Raw genomic sequence first — 14,397 nt, forward strand, 5'->3', positions numbered from 1 at the left:
TGAGCAGTGAAGGCTTACCAGGGATGCGGCTGCAAACTAGGGAGGGGCGCCTGCCGGAGGGGTTGCAGGCTTGTGCGAGGCTCGTACCTTGGCCAGGCTGAGCGCGGTGTTTCTGCACTTGCCACGCGGCAGAGGGGCAGCCTCCAGGCTGCTCTGACCTGGAGAGGCGGGGCAGGGGTCCCCGAGACCTGCTCGGAACATGCCGTGGGCCCACCGGCCAGCGAGCGTGCATGTCGCTCCCTGGCTGACCGGCGGGACTGAGGCCCCAGGGCCCGGGGTGGCGGTGGCCGAATCTCACACAGGACGGAGGGGAGTGGGGGCCACAGGGACCTTGGGCCCCTGGGCACATCTCCCCATGTGGAGAAGCCAGAGTAGCTGAGAGGGAAGGAGGCGGGGTCACCTGCATAGGCCACCAAGCGGAGGGAGGTTGGGGGTGCGGAGGGAGGGGTCCTGGAGCGGGGTGTGGCCCAGTGCGGTGGGTGCGAGAGGGCAGGACCCTCTGCCTGGAGCCGCCCCCGACCCCGCCCTGCCTGTGGCCAGTGAGCAGGTCCTGCACCTGTGGCTGGAGGTGCTCTGCTCCAGCCTGCCCACCGTGGAGAAGTGGTACCAGCCCTGGTCCTTCCTGCGCAGCCCCGGCTGGGTCCAGATCAAGTGCGAGCTGAGGTGAGGAGGCCCCGCCCCGGGGGTGGGCCGAGGGGCGGGCCGAGCCCCCTGCGGCCGCTGACGGCCTCCCTCTCCCTCCGCCTCCAGGGTCCTTTGCTGCTTTGCCTTTAGCCTCTCCCAAGACTGGGAACTTCCTGCCAAGAGAGAGGTGGGTGGTCGGGTCCTGCCTTCCCCCGGAGGGATGGCGGGTGGGGCAGTGTGGGTGTTCGTGCTGGTGGGTCCCCCCCGGATGCGTGGGTGCTGAGGCAAGGCCTCGTGGGGGCCCCAGTGCCAGTGTCGCCTGTGAGGACCACTCTGGCCCCTTGGGCCCTGTGGTGTGCCCTGCAGCCGTGACAGGAGGGCTGTTCCTGTGCAGGAGGAGAAGCAGCCCCTGAAGGAGGGCGTCCAGGACATGCTGGTGAAGCACCACCTTTTCAGCTGGGACATAGACGGGTGATGCTCTTCCTCCAGGGACCCCGTCACACCCAGGCCTCCCCAGACCCCTTGGCTACCAAGCCCCTTCCTCAAGCAAGAAGAGAACAGCCTGGCGCTGGCCAGCCTCGGGGCCACCCCAAGCTGCAAGGTCGAGGGGAGGACACACTCGGGAGCTCTGGCTGGGCACTGTGGTAGGGAGTCCGGGGACACCGCCCTGGGTGCTAGAGTGTTGGTGGAGGGCAGCAGGTGGCAGGAGCAGAAGGTGGGGGCCCGGCTCAGCCTGTTACTCTCAGCACCCCGGGGAGGGCTCTGCCCTGCCAGGGTCTTTACCAGAGGCCCCAGGCTTGCTGTGCTGAACAAAGACCTTGGGAGGTGGAGCGCCACCTCTGTTCTGTCAGGTTTTGCTCAGGAGGAGGGTGGGGAGGCTGAAGGCTCCCCCGCCTCTTTGACAAATAAACTGTCGTTGAGACGCACCTCTCCCACCTTCTGTCTAGCCAGCTGCGCGTGGTCCCGAATGCACAGCCAGGGATGGGAGGTGGTCTCACGGGGAGGTGCAGTCAGGGTCACAGTGCGGCACCCCCCTCTTCCCTTCCATGGATTGACCCCCCCTCCATTCCATGGAGATGGACTAACAGGTGGGGTTTTTGTTTTTATTTTAAAAAGTTCACACAGCTTTCCCACCTCTGTCCCAGAACTGGTTCTGGTGACTCCATCCCTGATCCCCTGTGAATGACAACGACCAGAAGGCCGGAAGGGAGGCCAGGCCCCAGGGCAGGAGGAGGCCATAGCTTGCGGGCCACCGCTGGCTCCACTGCTGTCCCAGGGCCGTGGTGGCTGCAGTGAGGCAGCAGGAGGGAATGTGGGCAGGGGGCCAGGAAGCACCTCTCTGCCCTCGTGGCACTGATAAGGAGCAGGAAGCAGGACAGGTGCGGCACAGGCTGTGACGAGGCGTCTATACGTGTCAGATACAAGTGATGGGTGGGGCCAGGGTAAGCTGTGTTCAGCCCCGGGAGCGGTGGCTTCAGGCCCTTCCGTGTGCACAGAGTAGAACCGGGGGTGGGGGGCTGCATTCACCTCCCACCCGCCCCCCAAGATATATGTGTATATATGTATGGCGATATATAATATAGAGGTATATACACCTGTACAGAAAACGTTTGCCACCAACCACTAAATGGTTACACTACACCAAGACGCTAAAATGGCAGGGAGCCCCCCTCCCGGGAAGCCTGGGTCGGTGGTGTTGGCATCACGAGGGTGGTGAGGTAGAGGCCCAGCCAGTTCCTTCCCTTGCAGGGAAGGGGAAGAGAAGGAAGGACATGCACCCCTTGCCCTGCCTCAGCCTCGCCTCCTGAGCAAACTGCAGCAGACAGGTGCACCCCGACCTCACAAAAGGAGGTCACATAGAAGCCCCTGGCCCATCCAGGCCTCCGAAACCCCAGGGTGGGACCCAGAGCTGCTTCTTGGAAGCTCTTCTCCTTGGTGAGTCAGAGCCAGGTGTGGGGACACCCTCCTCTGGCCTCCCACGGAGGGGAAAGCAGGGCCTGTGATTGTCAGGACTCATGACCACGTGGAGAGGCTGCATCAGGCAGGAGAGCGCTGAGCTCCCTTGAGTTCCCGAGGTCTCCGACTTTCCAGCCCTCCCAGCCCCCGGCTCTGCAGCCCCAGAGCTACAAGCAGGAATCCCAGTGTAGCTGCAAGTCGTGGCCGTCGAGGAAGTCCGTGGAGAAGAGGCTGGGGGCTGTGGTGCTCGGGGCCAGGCTGAGCACCGGCCCACCCGACGACAGCTCCAGCCAGTCCATGCCGTCCAGGTGGCCGTCGGCCAGGTCCAGGCCCACACCACTGGGCTCAGGCGCAAAGTGCAATTCCGAAGTGTCCATGGGGGAGGGGGGGTGGTCCAGGATGGCAGAGCTGCTCAGCATCTGGCTGTGAAGGTCGTCGATGAGGGAGAGGGGCTCTGGCCCCTCGTGCCCGCCGGTCAGCAGGGGCAGCCCTGTGCTGCTCTCCAGGAAGTCCTCCAGGCGCCCAGGGAGGGCCGGCGAGCCGGATGGAGGGGGGACAGCCTGAGGGAGTTCGGCGGACGGTGACGGCTGTGCGGCCAGGGGTGACCCGCAGGCTGCTCTCGGGGGAGACTTCTCTTTCCCTGGCTCCTTGAAATCCGCTGAGATCTCTGCCAATCAAGAAAGTGAATGGGTGTCTGAAACCAGCCTGACGATGACCTGCAGTTGGGACCCTGCCTTACACCACATACAAAAAATAACTCAAAATGGGTCAAAGATCTAAATTTAGGAGCCAAAACTACAAAACTCTTAGAAGGGAACATCTTCATGACACTGGATTTAATGATTTCTTAGTTATAACACCAAAGGCACAGGCAATGGAAGAAAAAATAAACTGGACTACATAACAATTTAAAACTTCTGCACATCAAAGGTCACTATCAAGACTGAAAAGACTGCACAACAACTATACTTCAAAAAAATTAAGTAAGATAACCCATGGAATGGGAGAAGAAATCTGCAAACTATCTGATAAATGATATCCAGAATAAAGAACTCCTAGAACTCAACAAAATCCAACTGAAAAATGGACAAGACTCTCCAACAGATGATGTTCAAGTGGCCTATAAGCTCGTGAAAAGATGCTCGACGTTATTAGTCATTAGGGAAATGCAAGTCAAAACCACAGTGAGATATGTGACTTCACAACTACAAGGCTGGCTATTTTCAAAAAACTTTCTTGAAAATAAGTGTTGGTGAGGATGTGGAGCAACTGGAACGCTTGTGTGTTGCTGGTATGAATGAAGATGGCACAGCTGTGTGGAAAACAGTTCTGTGGTTCCTCAAGAATTAAAATACAGAATATGACCATATGATCTAGCAATTCCACTTCTGGGTATGCACCCCAAAGAACTGAAAACAGATTCAAACAGATACCAGCATTACAATAGCCAAAAGGTAGCAACAACCCAAATGTCCAGTGGATGAAGGGCTGAACATCAATGTGGTACATACACACGATGGAATACTTTTCAGCCACAAAAAGGAAGGAAATTCTGATACAAGCTACAACACGGAAGAACCTTGAGGATGTTACGCTAAGTGAAGCCAGCCAGAAACAAAAGCACAAATAGTGTATGATTCCACTTAGAGAAGGTATCTAGAATAATCAATTCACAGACAGGAAGGAGAAGAGAGGTTATGGGGGGGCAGGGGGGATGGAGGAATGGGGAATCAGTGTATAAACGCCTGACCAGCTGTCTCCCACAGCCCCAGCCTCTTCAACCCGCTTCAAGCAGGCTCTGGCCATGGCCCCCCTGCAGCACCCTGGCTGAGGTCACCAGCTGCCACCACAACACAGCCCGGGACCAGATCTCGGTCCTCCTCTTCCCTGACCGCCCATCAGCAGCCCACGGCCTCAGGACGTCACCCTCTCAAGGGCGCACTCCCACCCTCCACCCGCTGCTCAGCTTCACTGGCTTGCGCCCCTGCCTCCACCTCGCCCCCTCTGCTCACCCTGCCTCACCGCTCCAAACGCCCCCCCCCCCCCCCCCCCCGCCCAGACGCCAACAACTCCCTAACTCCTGACTCAGCCCAGACCTTGCCTGGGCTGGCCATGTGGCCCTCCACTCAGCTGTCTAGGGACTGAGGCTGTGACCGACGCAGTCCCCACACCCCCGGCGCTCATGCTGCTGCACCCAGTAACTCCCCACACCCTCGGCCTCATCCTTGGCTGCCCTGGGGTCCCCTCGCCACACACTTAAGCCATGAGGAAACCATACTGGCACTGTCTCCAAGATACACCCAGATTCCAGCTCTTCTGCGCTTCGCCGCTGCCTCCCGGCCCACACACCCCGCTCGCGCCTGGACCATCGCGCCTGCCTCCCTGCTCCTGCCCTTCCAGCACGGCAACCCTTCCCTCAAAGCTGTGCCGTGGCTTCCAGCGTCACCCAGAGCCCATGGGCTTCCGCCCAGCGCCCACCCCCCCGGCCCGCCCCCGGGTGCCCATCAGCCCTGCAGGCTCAGGAGCTCCCTGTGGACGCCTGTGGCTAAACTGCACCTGCCCGGCGAGGCTGACCCTGACACCCCTCGCACCTGCAACCCTTCCTGTCCCGGCTTTTCCTAATACCTGTCTGACATATACGATAATTTACTTATTTCATTCACTGTTCATCTCCCAACGCTGGGCTATACGCCCCACCGAGGCAAACGTCTCTCTTGCTCACTGCTACGCCCTGGGCTGCGGGCACGGCGCCGGCCACGCAGCAGGTCAGGGTGAGGCAGATGTGTGTCAAGGATGGCACCCCAGGGAGTCCCTGCCCAGGCCTTGGAGAAGGGACGCGTCTCACACGTTACCGCATCCAAAGCACCAGGCCTGCCGGGCATCGTGTTCAAGAACGAAACCAAACCCAATAACCAACCAGCCTAGGAATGGAGACAACCTGTGAAGAAAGGAGGAGGTCGGGGAGCAGAGCGGTGGGTCTGGACTTTACCTCCACTCTGAATCAGAATGTCAAACAGGTCATCCATCTGCTGGCTTGAGGAACCATTCTCCTGTGGCACAAAAATAAGAAAATGAAATGGAAGTCTAGAACAAGAGGCCCCCCAGCCTGGCTCAGGGCACAGACCCTACCTTGTGGCCCTGAGCCAGCAGCCAGGCCCACAGAGCCGGGGGGCCTGTGCTCAGACGCCCCGAGCCCACACTCACTCCTGCCCGACGGCTTCTCTCCAAGGCCTCTCTGACCTGCGAGGCTGGCTCCTGCCTGCCCCACCCTCCAGCCAGGCCCGGGGGACTGTGGGAACCCAGCCCAGCCGCCAAGGCGGCCGCCCACCCAGCGAGGCCCCAGTCCACCCTCTTTACCTGCTGTCTGGGCTGCTGGCTCACAGCTTCCTCATAGCCAGGCGGCTCCTTCTTCGGCAGAGAAGTGGGGGGCCCAAAAAGGGGCTGTGGCGGGTGCTCCAGGTCCCTCTGAGCTGGGGGGCCAGGGGCTGGAGAGCCAGGCTGGGACAAGAGCTAGACAGGAGAAAGGGAGGGAACCAGTGGCTGGGGCGAGGGCAACAGCCCAGGGCCTACACGCTCCAGGTAAGGCGGGCAGCTCTGCCACCTGCACTGGCTCTCGGAGAGCTTTCGTGGAAGCCCCCGGGGAAGAAGGGACGTGGGATGGAGGAGGCCCTGACCACTGACCCTACAGAGGGCGACTGGCTCCTTAGGGCTTGATACAAGCCACACGGGGCAGAGGCGGGGGGGTCTCTGGGCTAATTTCCCCTCTCCTCCCTGGAGTTTCTGCCTGAGGATGCTCAGGGGCCTGTGTCCCTTCCTGAGTACCCGAGTCCTGTCACTGCCGCCCCGAGCCCCAGCTCGGCAGGGCTGAGAGGCCACACGAAGCCTAGAGCAGCCTCACCTGTGGGCCAGGCTGAGTGAAGGGTCTGGGCTGCGAGGGTGGCAGCAGCAGGGAGCCAGCTGCCAATGTCACCTTGGTGGGGGACAGCTGGCCTCTCTGAGGGGAAGGAGAGGAGTGGAGCTCGCATCAGGCCCAGCCTGGCGGCCCTCAGTCTATCCCAGGATGGGCTTCCCTGACCCTCCCCTGGGCCTGTCCCACCCCACGGAGCAGAGGCAGTAGTGGCCTGGCCCGGGCCGGGCACAGAAGGGTTCTGACGCCAACCGCCAGAGCAGTGGGCAGGCCCTCGTGGCCCCACCCTCAAGGCTGGGGGCCTCACACAGGTGCCTCAACCTTTTCAAGTCTGAGCACCTTCCTGGGTGACACTGGGATGGCGATCCCTAGTTTCGGAGGGTTGAAGGGAAGATTAAAGGAAGCGAGCATAACCTGCCCGGCCACGGGGGAACCTGGTGAACAGGGCACTGTCACGAAGAGTGCCTGCACGCCCTCCTGGGGCTCCTGCCCCTCCCACACCCAGGTACCTGCTGGGGGCTCCCGCTGGCCAGGCCAGGGCTGTCTGCATTCTTATTGGTCATGGTGAGGACAAGGTGGGTCCCTGTGGAGTCAGTGAGGAGCGTGGGGGGTGTGACCCCCTTGATGAGGCTGGGGCCCTGTGGGCCCAGAATCAGCTGCGGGGCCGGGGCTGGTTCATGCTCGGGCAGCACAGCTTCCTGCTTCACCACCACGGCCGGGGGCACCAGGGTACAAGTGTCTACATGGTGGGCAGCGGGGCCCGCGAGGCTGGGGCCGAAGGGGCGATCAGGGCCCGGGGCCTGCCTGCTCAGCTGGCAGCTGGCAAGGCTGCTTTCCTGCTTCACTGCAGCACCAAGCGTGACCAGGGCCGGGGCTGGTTCAGGCTCGGGCAGCACGGCTTCCTGCTTCACCACCACGGCTGGGGGCCCTAGGGTACAAGTGTCTACATGGGGGGCAGCGGGGCCCGCGAGGCTGGGGCCGAAGGGGCAATCGGGGCCCGGGGGCTGCCTGCTCAGCTGGCAGCTGGCAAGGCTGCTTTCCTGCTTCACTGCGGCACCAAGCGTGACCAGGGCCGGGGCAGGGGCTGGCGTGGGCTGCTGGGCCCGCTTCTCCTGCTCCAGCTGCAGCCTGAGCCACTCCACCAGCTGCTGCTTCTGCCGGAGCATGCGGGTCAGCTCCTCGATCTGCTTGTCCTTTTCCTGCAGCATCTGGTCCTTGTCACGCCCCTCCAGCTCTGCCCGCATCCCAGGGCTGAGACAGCAGGACCCAGCGCGGGGGCCCTCCTCCTTCACAAGGATCTGCAGCGGCGAGGTCTGCAGGGTGAGCTGGGTCACTGGCGATGTCACCATCTCGCCAAAGGTGTCCCCGGGCGTGGAGTTCTCGTCGCCTGTGCTGAGCAGTGAACGCTCTGAGGGGGTGGGAGACACAGGGGGCGTGGAGCCCGTGCTGCCAAACTTCACCACTCCATTGCTGGTCACCGTGGCCACCACCACCTCAGCCGGGGCCAGGCCCGCTGCCACCAGGGTGGGCCCCGTGCTTAGCCGAGCGGCGGGGAAGGCTACCACCACCTCGCCAGCCTTGGGCAGGATGGAGGCAGCGGCGGGGCCCTTGGGTGCTCCAGTGGCGGGACTGATTTGCTCCTGGTAGGCGCGCAGGCGCTCAATTAGGTCTGTCTTTGTGCCCGAGACGGGCAGTGACCGCAACTTCAGCTCCTGCTTCAGCTCTGCCACCTGCAACGGGGTGGAGAGTCCAGGCAGTCCTCCTCTGTCTGGACCCCACTGGCCACTTCAGATGTATCAACCACCTGACCCTCCCACAGCCCTGGGGGGCGAGACGTGCATTTGCCAGGCTGGCCCCCTCCTCCTCGCCGTCCTCACACCGGGGGCATGGTGCCTTGTGCTCGATAAATACTTGATTGGATTTTACAGATGAGAAAACGGAGCTCATGAAAGTGAAATAACTTCTTCAGGATCACACAGCTGGTGATGGGCAGAGCTAGGGGTTAGAGCCGGGTCTGAGGGACTCTGAGGCCTGTGTCCAGCTCCCCGCAAAAGGGCTGCACCTTGCTAGGATCCCTGTCATGACTGAGGAGGGAGCAGACTGGTTCAGAGGACAAACTCTCCAGGGAGAATGTGATCCACTCCCCTTTCTGATCAGGGCAAAGAAAACAGGCCAGGCCTGGGGCGTCTCCCGCCCTTCAAAGCCCAGGGCACGAGTGTAGCCTGTGGCCCAAGTGTGGGCTGCTCTCTCCCAGGCCAACACAGCACTTGTAGAGCAGATTCAGGACAGTAGCCGGCCGCATGGAAAGGGTGGGTGCTGTAGTGGAGCCCTGAGTCTGAACCCTGGCTGTACTGCCGGCCGGACCCATGACCTCAGGCAAATCTCTCTATCCCTCGACGCCTCTGCTTGCTCATCCTTAAGCCGGGGTAACACTCCCCGTTTCTCACACTGCACTGTAGAGGCTGAGGAAAACGAGAGGTGCACAAGTGCTCCGTAAGCCCTGCGGCCCTTGACAGATACTGGCTGGCGTCGTTAATGACGATGACCACGATGACAAGGCTAATGCCACGGATGACCAGGGCCTCAGAGCAGGTTCCAGGTGCCTCTGCTGGAGCTCTGCTCTGCCTCCTGCAGCCGTGGTCCTGGGCCAGCCGCCTCCCCTGCCTGAGACCGAGCACCTGACCGCCCCCACGAGAGGCCAGGCTGGCGACGGCACAAGGCCTCCAGGGGGAAGCGTGCAACCACTTACCTTCATGTCGTCCAGGTTGGCAGGCAGGGCCCCAGGCTTGCCAGTCAACGAGGTGCTGTTCTGACGTACCAGCCCACTGGGCCCAGGGGCGCCCGAGCCGGAGCTGCTGCTGGTAGCGGAAAGGCTGCGCGTCAGGGGGGCCCCACCGCTTCCCAGAGCCTCCCCTGCTGGCCTGAGAGGAAGAAAGGACAGGAATGAGCCCCCGCCAGGTCTCGCCCTAGGCCTCTGCGGGCCGGGTGGAGAGGAGCAAGGGGCAAGGGCCCCGCCCACAGAGCACTCCCGCAGGACCAGGACCAAAGGGTCCTTCATGTCAGGGCTGCCCGCATCTGGCCGTCCGGTGCCTGTGGGCGGGGGGTGGGGGTGGGGGCGCGTGGTGGGGGCAGGCCGGGCCTACTTGGGCGGGGCGGGCAGGATGGTCTGGTAGTTGTAGTGCTGCTGCTGCTGCTGATTGAGGATCTGGAGCTGCAGGAAGAGCTGCTGCTGCTGCAGGATCCTGGCGTAGGAGGAGTCCATGGGGGGCGCCCCCTTGTCCTGCTTCTGGTCCGGGGGGATGTACTGGTGATACTTGAGCTTCTTCACCTTCGGCTTCAGCTCCTTGGCCTTCTTGCTGCGCTGCGACTTCTCACTGGCAGACTTGGGTTGGCTTTGCTGCGGGCACAGGAGACACAGAGGGCGCTGTCAGGGGCAGCCGAGTGGCTTCTGGAAAGGCCCCACCGCCCACCCTGCCCTGTCCACGCCCCCTGCCGGATGGCACCCCTCCCAAAGCAGAGGCCGCCTCAGTGCCCGGGAGTGTCCAGGGAGGGGGCGAGGGCTGATGGGGGTTGGGGCTTGTGACTGGCTCTGCTCTTAAAGAGCTTCTAGCCCCAGTGCACAGGCCAGGCAGCCTCCCTGTGACCCTGAGCACAGAGTGAACAGGACGACGAGGTGAAAAGAGCTGTACTACGGAGCTCGCGCAGCCCACACTGGCCGCTTTACAAAAGCCGCGTCACACAGACCTGCAAAAACCCTGCCTCCCCAGGAACCCGCCCGTCGACTCGGAAGAAAGAGGCTCAGGGAAGCCACGCGCTCGAGGCCGCACAGTGACTGGGACCTCGCTGCGCGAAGGAGCTGGGATCCGAACCCTGGACTCCAGAAGCTCACGTCCATTCACTGACGGGGCGGCCAGCACACAGGGAGGCCGTCTCCCGGGTGAGAAGGGTGGAGGCGGTGTGGGCAAGAGTGAGCAGGGCGCTGAGTGCTGGGAAAGGAGCGAGGAGGGCCTCGCGGCTTCTGAGCAGAGAACGGCAGGCGGAAGGGTGGAGACTCGATGCGGGGCTCAGCTGGGGTCTGACCAGGGCGCCGTAGGCACTGACGGGATGTGGAAGGAGGTGACTGACTAGAGGGAGAAGGGACAACAGCGCGTGTGGCAGCCGAGCGGCTACAAGGTCACGGTTTTGAGCTTCGGCAACAGCGTGTGACAACGGTGGCCCCTTCGCAGAAGTCGGGAAGAGGTGCCGGTTGGCCAGGGTAGGGAGAGTGGAGGAGAAGGCGCGGGGCTGCTGGGACCGGAGAGCACCCGAGAGGAGGGAGAGGGGTCCGCTGAGAGGCCCCGGCAAGGCTGAGGGTGCGAGAAAGAGGCTGAGGGCAGCCCAGGAGCACCCCACTGAAAGGGAAGAAGACGGGGAGCCCAGGGAAAGCCACCAGAGAGAGGAGTGCGACCTGAGGCAGGTCTGAGGCAGCTGGGGGCTCAGCTTGGAGAAGAGCCCGTGGTGGGGCTGGGGAGTGGGGACAGAGGCCGAGGCACTACCGGGAAAGAGGAAGTTAGATAAACACACATACACTGTTCTCGCAAACGGGGAGTGGGCAAAGGAAGGCACCAGTCGTGTGACGAGGAGCAGGTCTGAGGGAGGAATTTGGGGGGAAAACCTCAGACATCTGCAGCCAATCAGGAACAGACTGCAGAGGCAAGGGAGGTGCCGGCTGCTGGGGGAGTGGCTGGGAGCCAGCAGAGCGCCAGGGCACCACTGACCAGGAGGAGCAGGCCTGGGGCAGGGGCGCCACACGGGAGGGCCGCGGAGACCCCGCCAACCACCTGGGAGCGCCCGGAGGCACAGGGAGGCTTCGCTAAGGCTGTGAGCCGCAGCAGAGGAACGTGGGCGGCCAGAGGCTCCAGGCCAGGGCCAGGGCCTGTGTGGCGGGACTGGAGAATCAGTCAAGATGGGAAGCAAGCCGAGCGGGAAGAGAGGGCACCTGCCCAGCAGGCGTGGAGCACAGGCTGGATGGAGGGCGGCAGTCAGGGCCAAGGTCCCAGAGGCCGAGGGAGAAAGCTCGGCTGGGCGGGGAGGACCGGACAGCGGCTCCTCATGCTGCTGAACTTAACCTCAGCGTCTAGCACCGTGTTCCCACACAAAGGTCCCCATGGGCGTCTCATGGGGTTGACGGTAAATGCCGTCCCTTCAGGTATCTTAGGTCAGGCCTTGGAGGAAGAGAGTGACAACAAACACCCGGCATGGCTGGCTGGGTGACCTCAGGCCCATCACCTCACTTCTCGGTTCTGTCATAGCCTCACGAGGCTCCGAGTGGACAGAGGGGACGTGTGGGCGTGTCTTCCTGGGGCGGGCAGGAGTGAGAGCCTGGCCCGCTGTGCTCAGTGAGCGGTGGCTGCGGCTGTGACGGCCAGCGTGCGTGGAGGGAACAGGAGATCTCCCAGAGCACTGTGGTGACCTCGGCTGGTCCCGGACCAGATGGAGAAGAGAGCCAGCCCCACTCCACACTGGGACGGAGTCACGGCAGGACTCAGAGGGGAACGGAGAGGAGAGGGTGGTCAGCTAGAGGTCTGCACCTTAATGAGTGTGGGGAGGGGCTTGGCGGTGGCGACCGTGGTTCCGTTGGCGAGGCTGGGCGGTGGAAGAGGCTGCTCCGCCAGGAAGACTGTTTCTCCAGACTCTGGGCCCACGGGGAGTTGAGACACGACCTGGGAGAGAAGAGGGGAAGTGAGGACACGCCCACCCCTTCTCGTGGCCCTGGAAGCTGCGCCATCTCCAGGCTTCAGCCGGTGGTGCATCCCTGCCCTACCCTGCCCAGAGGTGGGTGGCTGTCACCCCCTCGGACGCCATCACCGTTAGGGGGCAAATGAAGAGCAAAGACGAGAGGGATGAAAAGAGCAGCCTCCAGGGTGGCGAGGGGAGAGGGAACTAGAAAAGGGGAAGACAGAGGGTGGTGAAATGTTACGGAACTGAACACACTCAGGAGAAGTGGCTGTTCTGAATGAGCAGACATGGGGCAGCAGGGCGGCCTCTGACTCTAACGGCAAGGCTGCCCAGCCGGCGTCCTCCAGAGGGCCCACCGCTGCACCTTCTGGCTTCCCCGTCCCACCTGGCCCAAGCCAGGGACCTCATCCTGGGCCACTGCAGTAGGTCTGGGGCCCCTGAGCAGGGGAAGCACCCGTAGTGGACAAGCTCACCTGAGTGGGGGACACAGAGGTGGCACTGGGCAGTGGCTCGCTGACTCGGGCTTCCAGGGGAGACGGCACCGAGCCCTGGGACTCATGGCTGGCAGGCTGCTCAGGAGATAAGGCATCGCTGCTGTCCTCGTCAAAGGAAGAGCTGTCTGCTACTTTCGGGTAGTTCACCTGGCCCACTGAAAGCCAAGGCCAGGGTGAGACTCCTCCAGCAAACGGGAAGAGGCTGTCCCAGCAAGGCGCCTGCCCTGCGGCCCCACGGCCCCAGCAAGCAGCAGGAGAAGGAGGCCAGCAGCCGACCTGCCTCCTGTGTCCAAAAGAGCTCAAGGAAAGCTTGTCATCACGACCCGAAACAAAGGCCAGGAAGAGTCAGTCCCACCAGGTCATCAGAGCACTCCCCTCGGTGGGGAAAGGCCTGATGGTTAACCCCTTGCTTTTAACTCCGCCCTGCGTTCAGTCTTCCAAGTCAGGGTCTGCCCTCCCGCCCCACAGCCTGCCACCTCCTGTTTCCCTGCTGTTGAAGGCACTTTATTCCCATCCTGTGGCTGCACAAAACTCTCCTCTTCTCCCAGAGGCTCACGGACCCTGCGATCAGGGACGGAAGGAGTTTGGGTAACAGCTGTGCAGGTGCAGCTCCTCCCCTGGGCTGCCCGACTCCCCGAAGACCAGGAGGAACAGACAGAAGAGGCTCGCGGAGAAGGGCCGCCTGCTTGCACAGGTGAAGCAGATCAGTGGAAGGACAGCGACCTCCCTTCAGCAGCCAGTGACTCCCAGAGACCCACGTCCTGGGGGCAGGCCTGCGCTCCTGGGCAGGGACCAGGCTGGGTGGGAGAGGCGGGAGAAGCAGGGACCCGGAGTGGGAATCCCAGATGCAGAGAGAAGGAAAGAAGGGGATGGGACAGGCAGGGTACTTCAAAAGACTCCTGTCACAACCCTGCCGCCAGCCCGGTCAGGGGAGAAGTTCTGCACCGGCACTGTCCACACAGGGGGAATGAGGCAGCGGCGCAGAGGTGAGCCGGCGGCCATGCCGGGGACGCAGCTGCGGCGGGAAGACCACAGATGAGGAACACTCTCCCTGCAGACCCTCCCCTGCTCCAGGGCCGTGCCCCGAGGCCCTCTGCCCCTAGGACCCAGCAGGACGCCCCTGAGCTTGTCCCCCACCCCCCACCCGCCCTCCCAGGGGCCCGCAAGGAGCACGGAGAGGATGCAGCTCGCTGACAGTGGGTCACGCTAGGTCTAGGTGCCCTCCCACAGTCCCCTGCTCCCAGAGAGGGGACCTGTCATGGCACAGCAGCCACAGGACAATGGGACTCAGACGGAGGAGCTGCGGGTCCACCCCGGCCTCAGCCCAGCCTGAGGAAGCTGCTGGCCACGCTGCAGCGGCCCCAGGGCCGTCAGGCCAGGTCACTGAGGGGCCCACCCCTCTCTCCTGCAGCCAGGGCAGCCCGGATGGGGCCCTGCCCGGCCGGAGTTCACGGGCCAGGCACCCTGGAGCCCAGCCGCTGCTCTGCTGGTGGGAAAAGTGGATGCTGAGGGGAGGCCGGCCATGACTCCGACGACCAGCTGGCGGCGCGTGTGTGAGCAGGTGGCCGCAGGTGTGTGGTGCAGTCCGGGAGACGGAGGCAGTCTGCGAAGCCCCTCCCATCCCGGTGCACACCCCGCTCTGCCTCCCCCTCCATCCCCCACCTCCTCAGCCTCTCCCCTGACTCCTTCCTCTCAGCC

At 62.9% G+C, this 14,397-nt stretch overlaps 2 protein-coding genes across 15 annotated transcripts in view; one reads left to right on the forward strand and one right to left on the reverse strand.

Moving 5' to 3' along the window:
* The window catches only part of SGSM3 (small G protein signaling modulator 3), a 35,355-nt gene extending 33,153 nt beyond the window's left edge, over positions 1–2,202 (forward strand). For 6 of the 8 annotated variants that reach the window (XM_012536641.3, XM_033404941.2, XM_033404937.2 and 3 more), the window contains 3 exons: positions 541–663; positions 751–811; positions 1,019–2,202. In XM_012536641.3, coding sequence (XP_012392095.1) covers positions 541–663; positions 751–811; positions 1,019–1,099 — 265 coding nt within the window. In that variant the 3' untranslated portion in view covers positions 1,100–2,202. Of the gene's footprint in view, positions 1–540; positions 664–750; positions 812–1,018 lie in introns of those variants that run through there. The other 2 variants (XM_033404940.2, XR_004476627.2) reach the window with 2 other exon arrangements.
* MRTFA (myocardin related transcription factor A) overlaps positions 1,715–14,397 on the reverse strand; it is a 199,576-nt gene continuing 186,893 nt past the window's right edge. For 4 of the 7 annotated variants that reach the window (XM_049693907.1, XM_049693906.1, XM_033404933.2 and 1 more), the window contains 9 exons: positions 12,679–12,854; positions 12,058–12,189; positions 9,631–9,884; positions 9,237–9,408; positions 6,997–8,217; positions 6,479–6,574; positions 5,938–6,090; positions 5,570–5,630; positions 1,715–3,247 (listed from right to left, as the gene is read on the reverse strand). In XM_049693907.1, the coding sequence (XP_049549864.1) occupies positions 2,748–3,247; positions 5,570–5,630; positions 5,938–6,090; positions 6,479–6,574; positions 6,997–8,217; positions 9,237–9,408; positions 9,631–9,884; positions 12,058–12,189; positions 12,679–12,854 (2,765 nt within the window). In that variant the 3' untranslated portion in view covers positions 1,715–2,747. The remainder of the gene's footprint in view (positions 3,248–5,569; positions 5,631–5,937; positions 6,091–6,478; positions 6,575–6,996; positions 8,218–9,236; positions 9,409–9,630; positions 9,885–12,057; positions 12,190–12,678; positions 12,855–14,397) is intronic. The other 3 variants (XM_049693909.1, XM_049693908.1, XM_049693910.1) reach the window with 3 other exon arrangements.

Source organism: Orcinus orca, chromosome 11, assembly GCF_937001465.1.
Source record: "Orcinus orca chromosome 11, mOrcOrc1.1, whole genome shotgun sequence".
NCBI lineage: Eukaryota > Metazoa > Chordata > Mammalia > Artiodactyla > Delphinidae > Orcinus > Orcinus orca.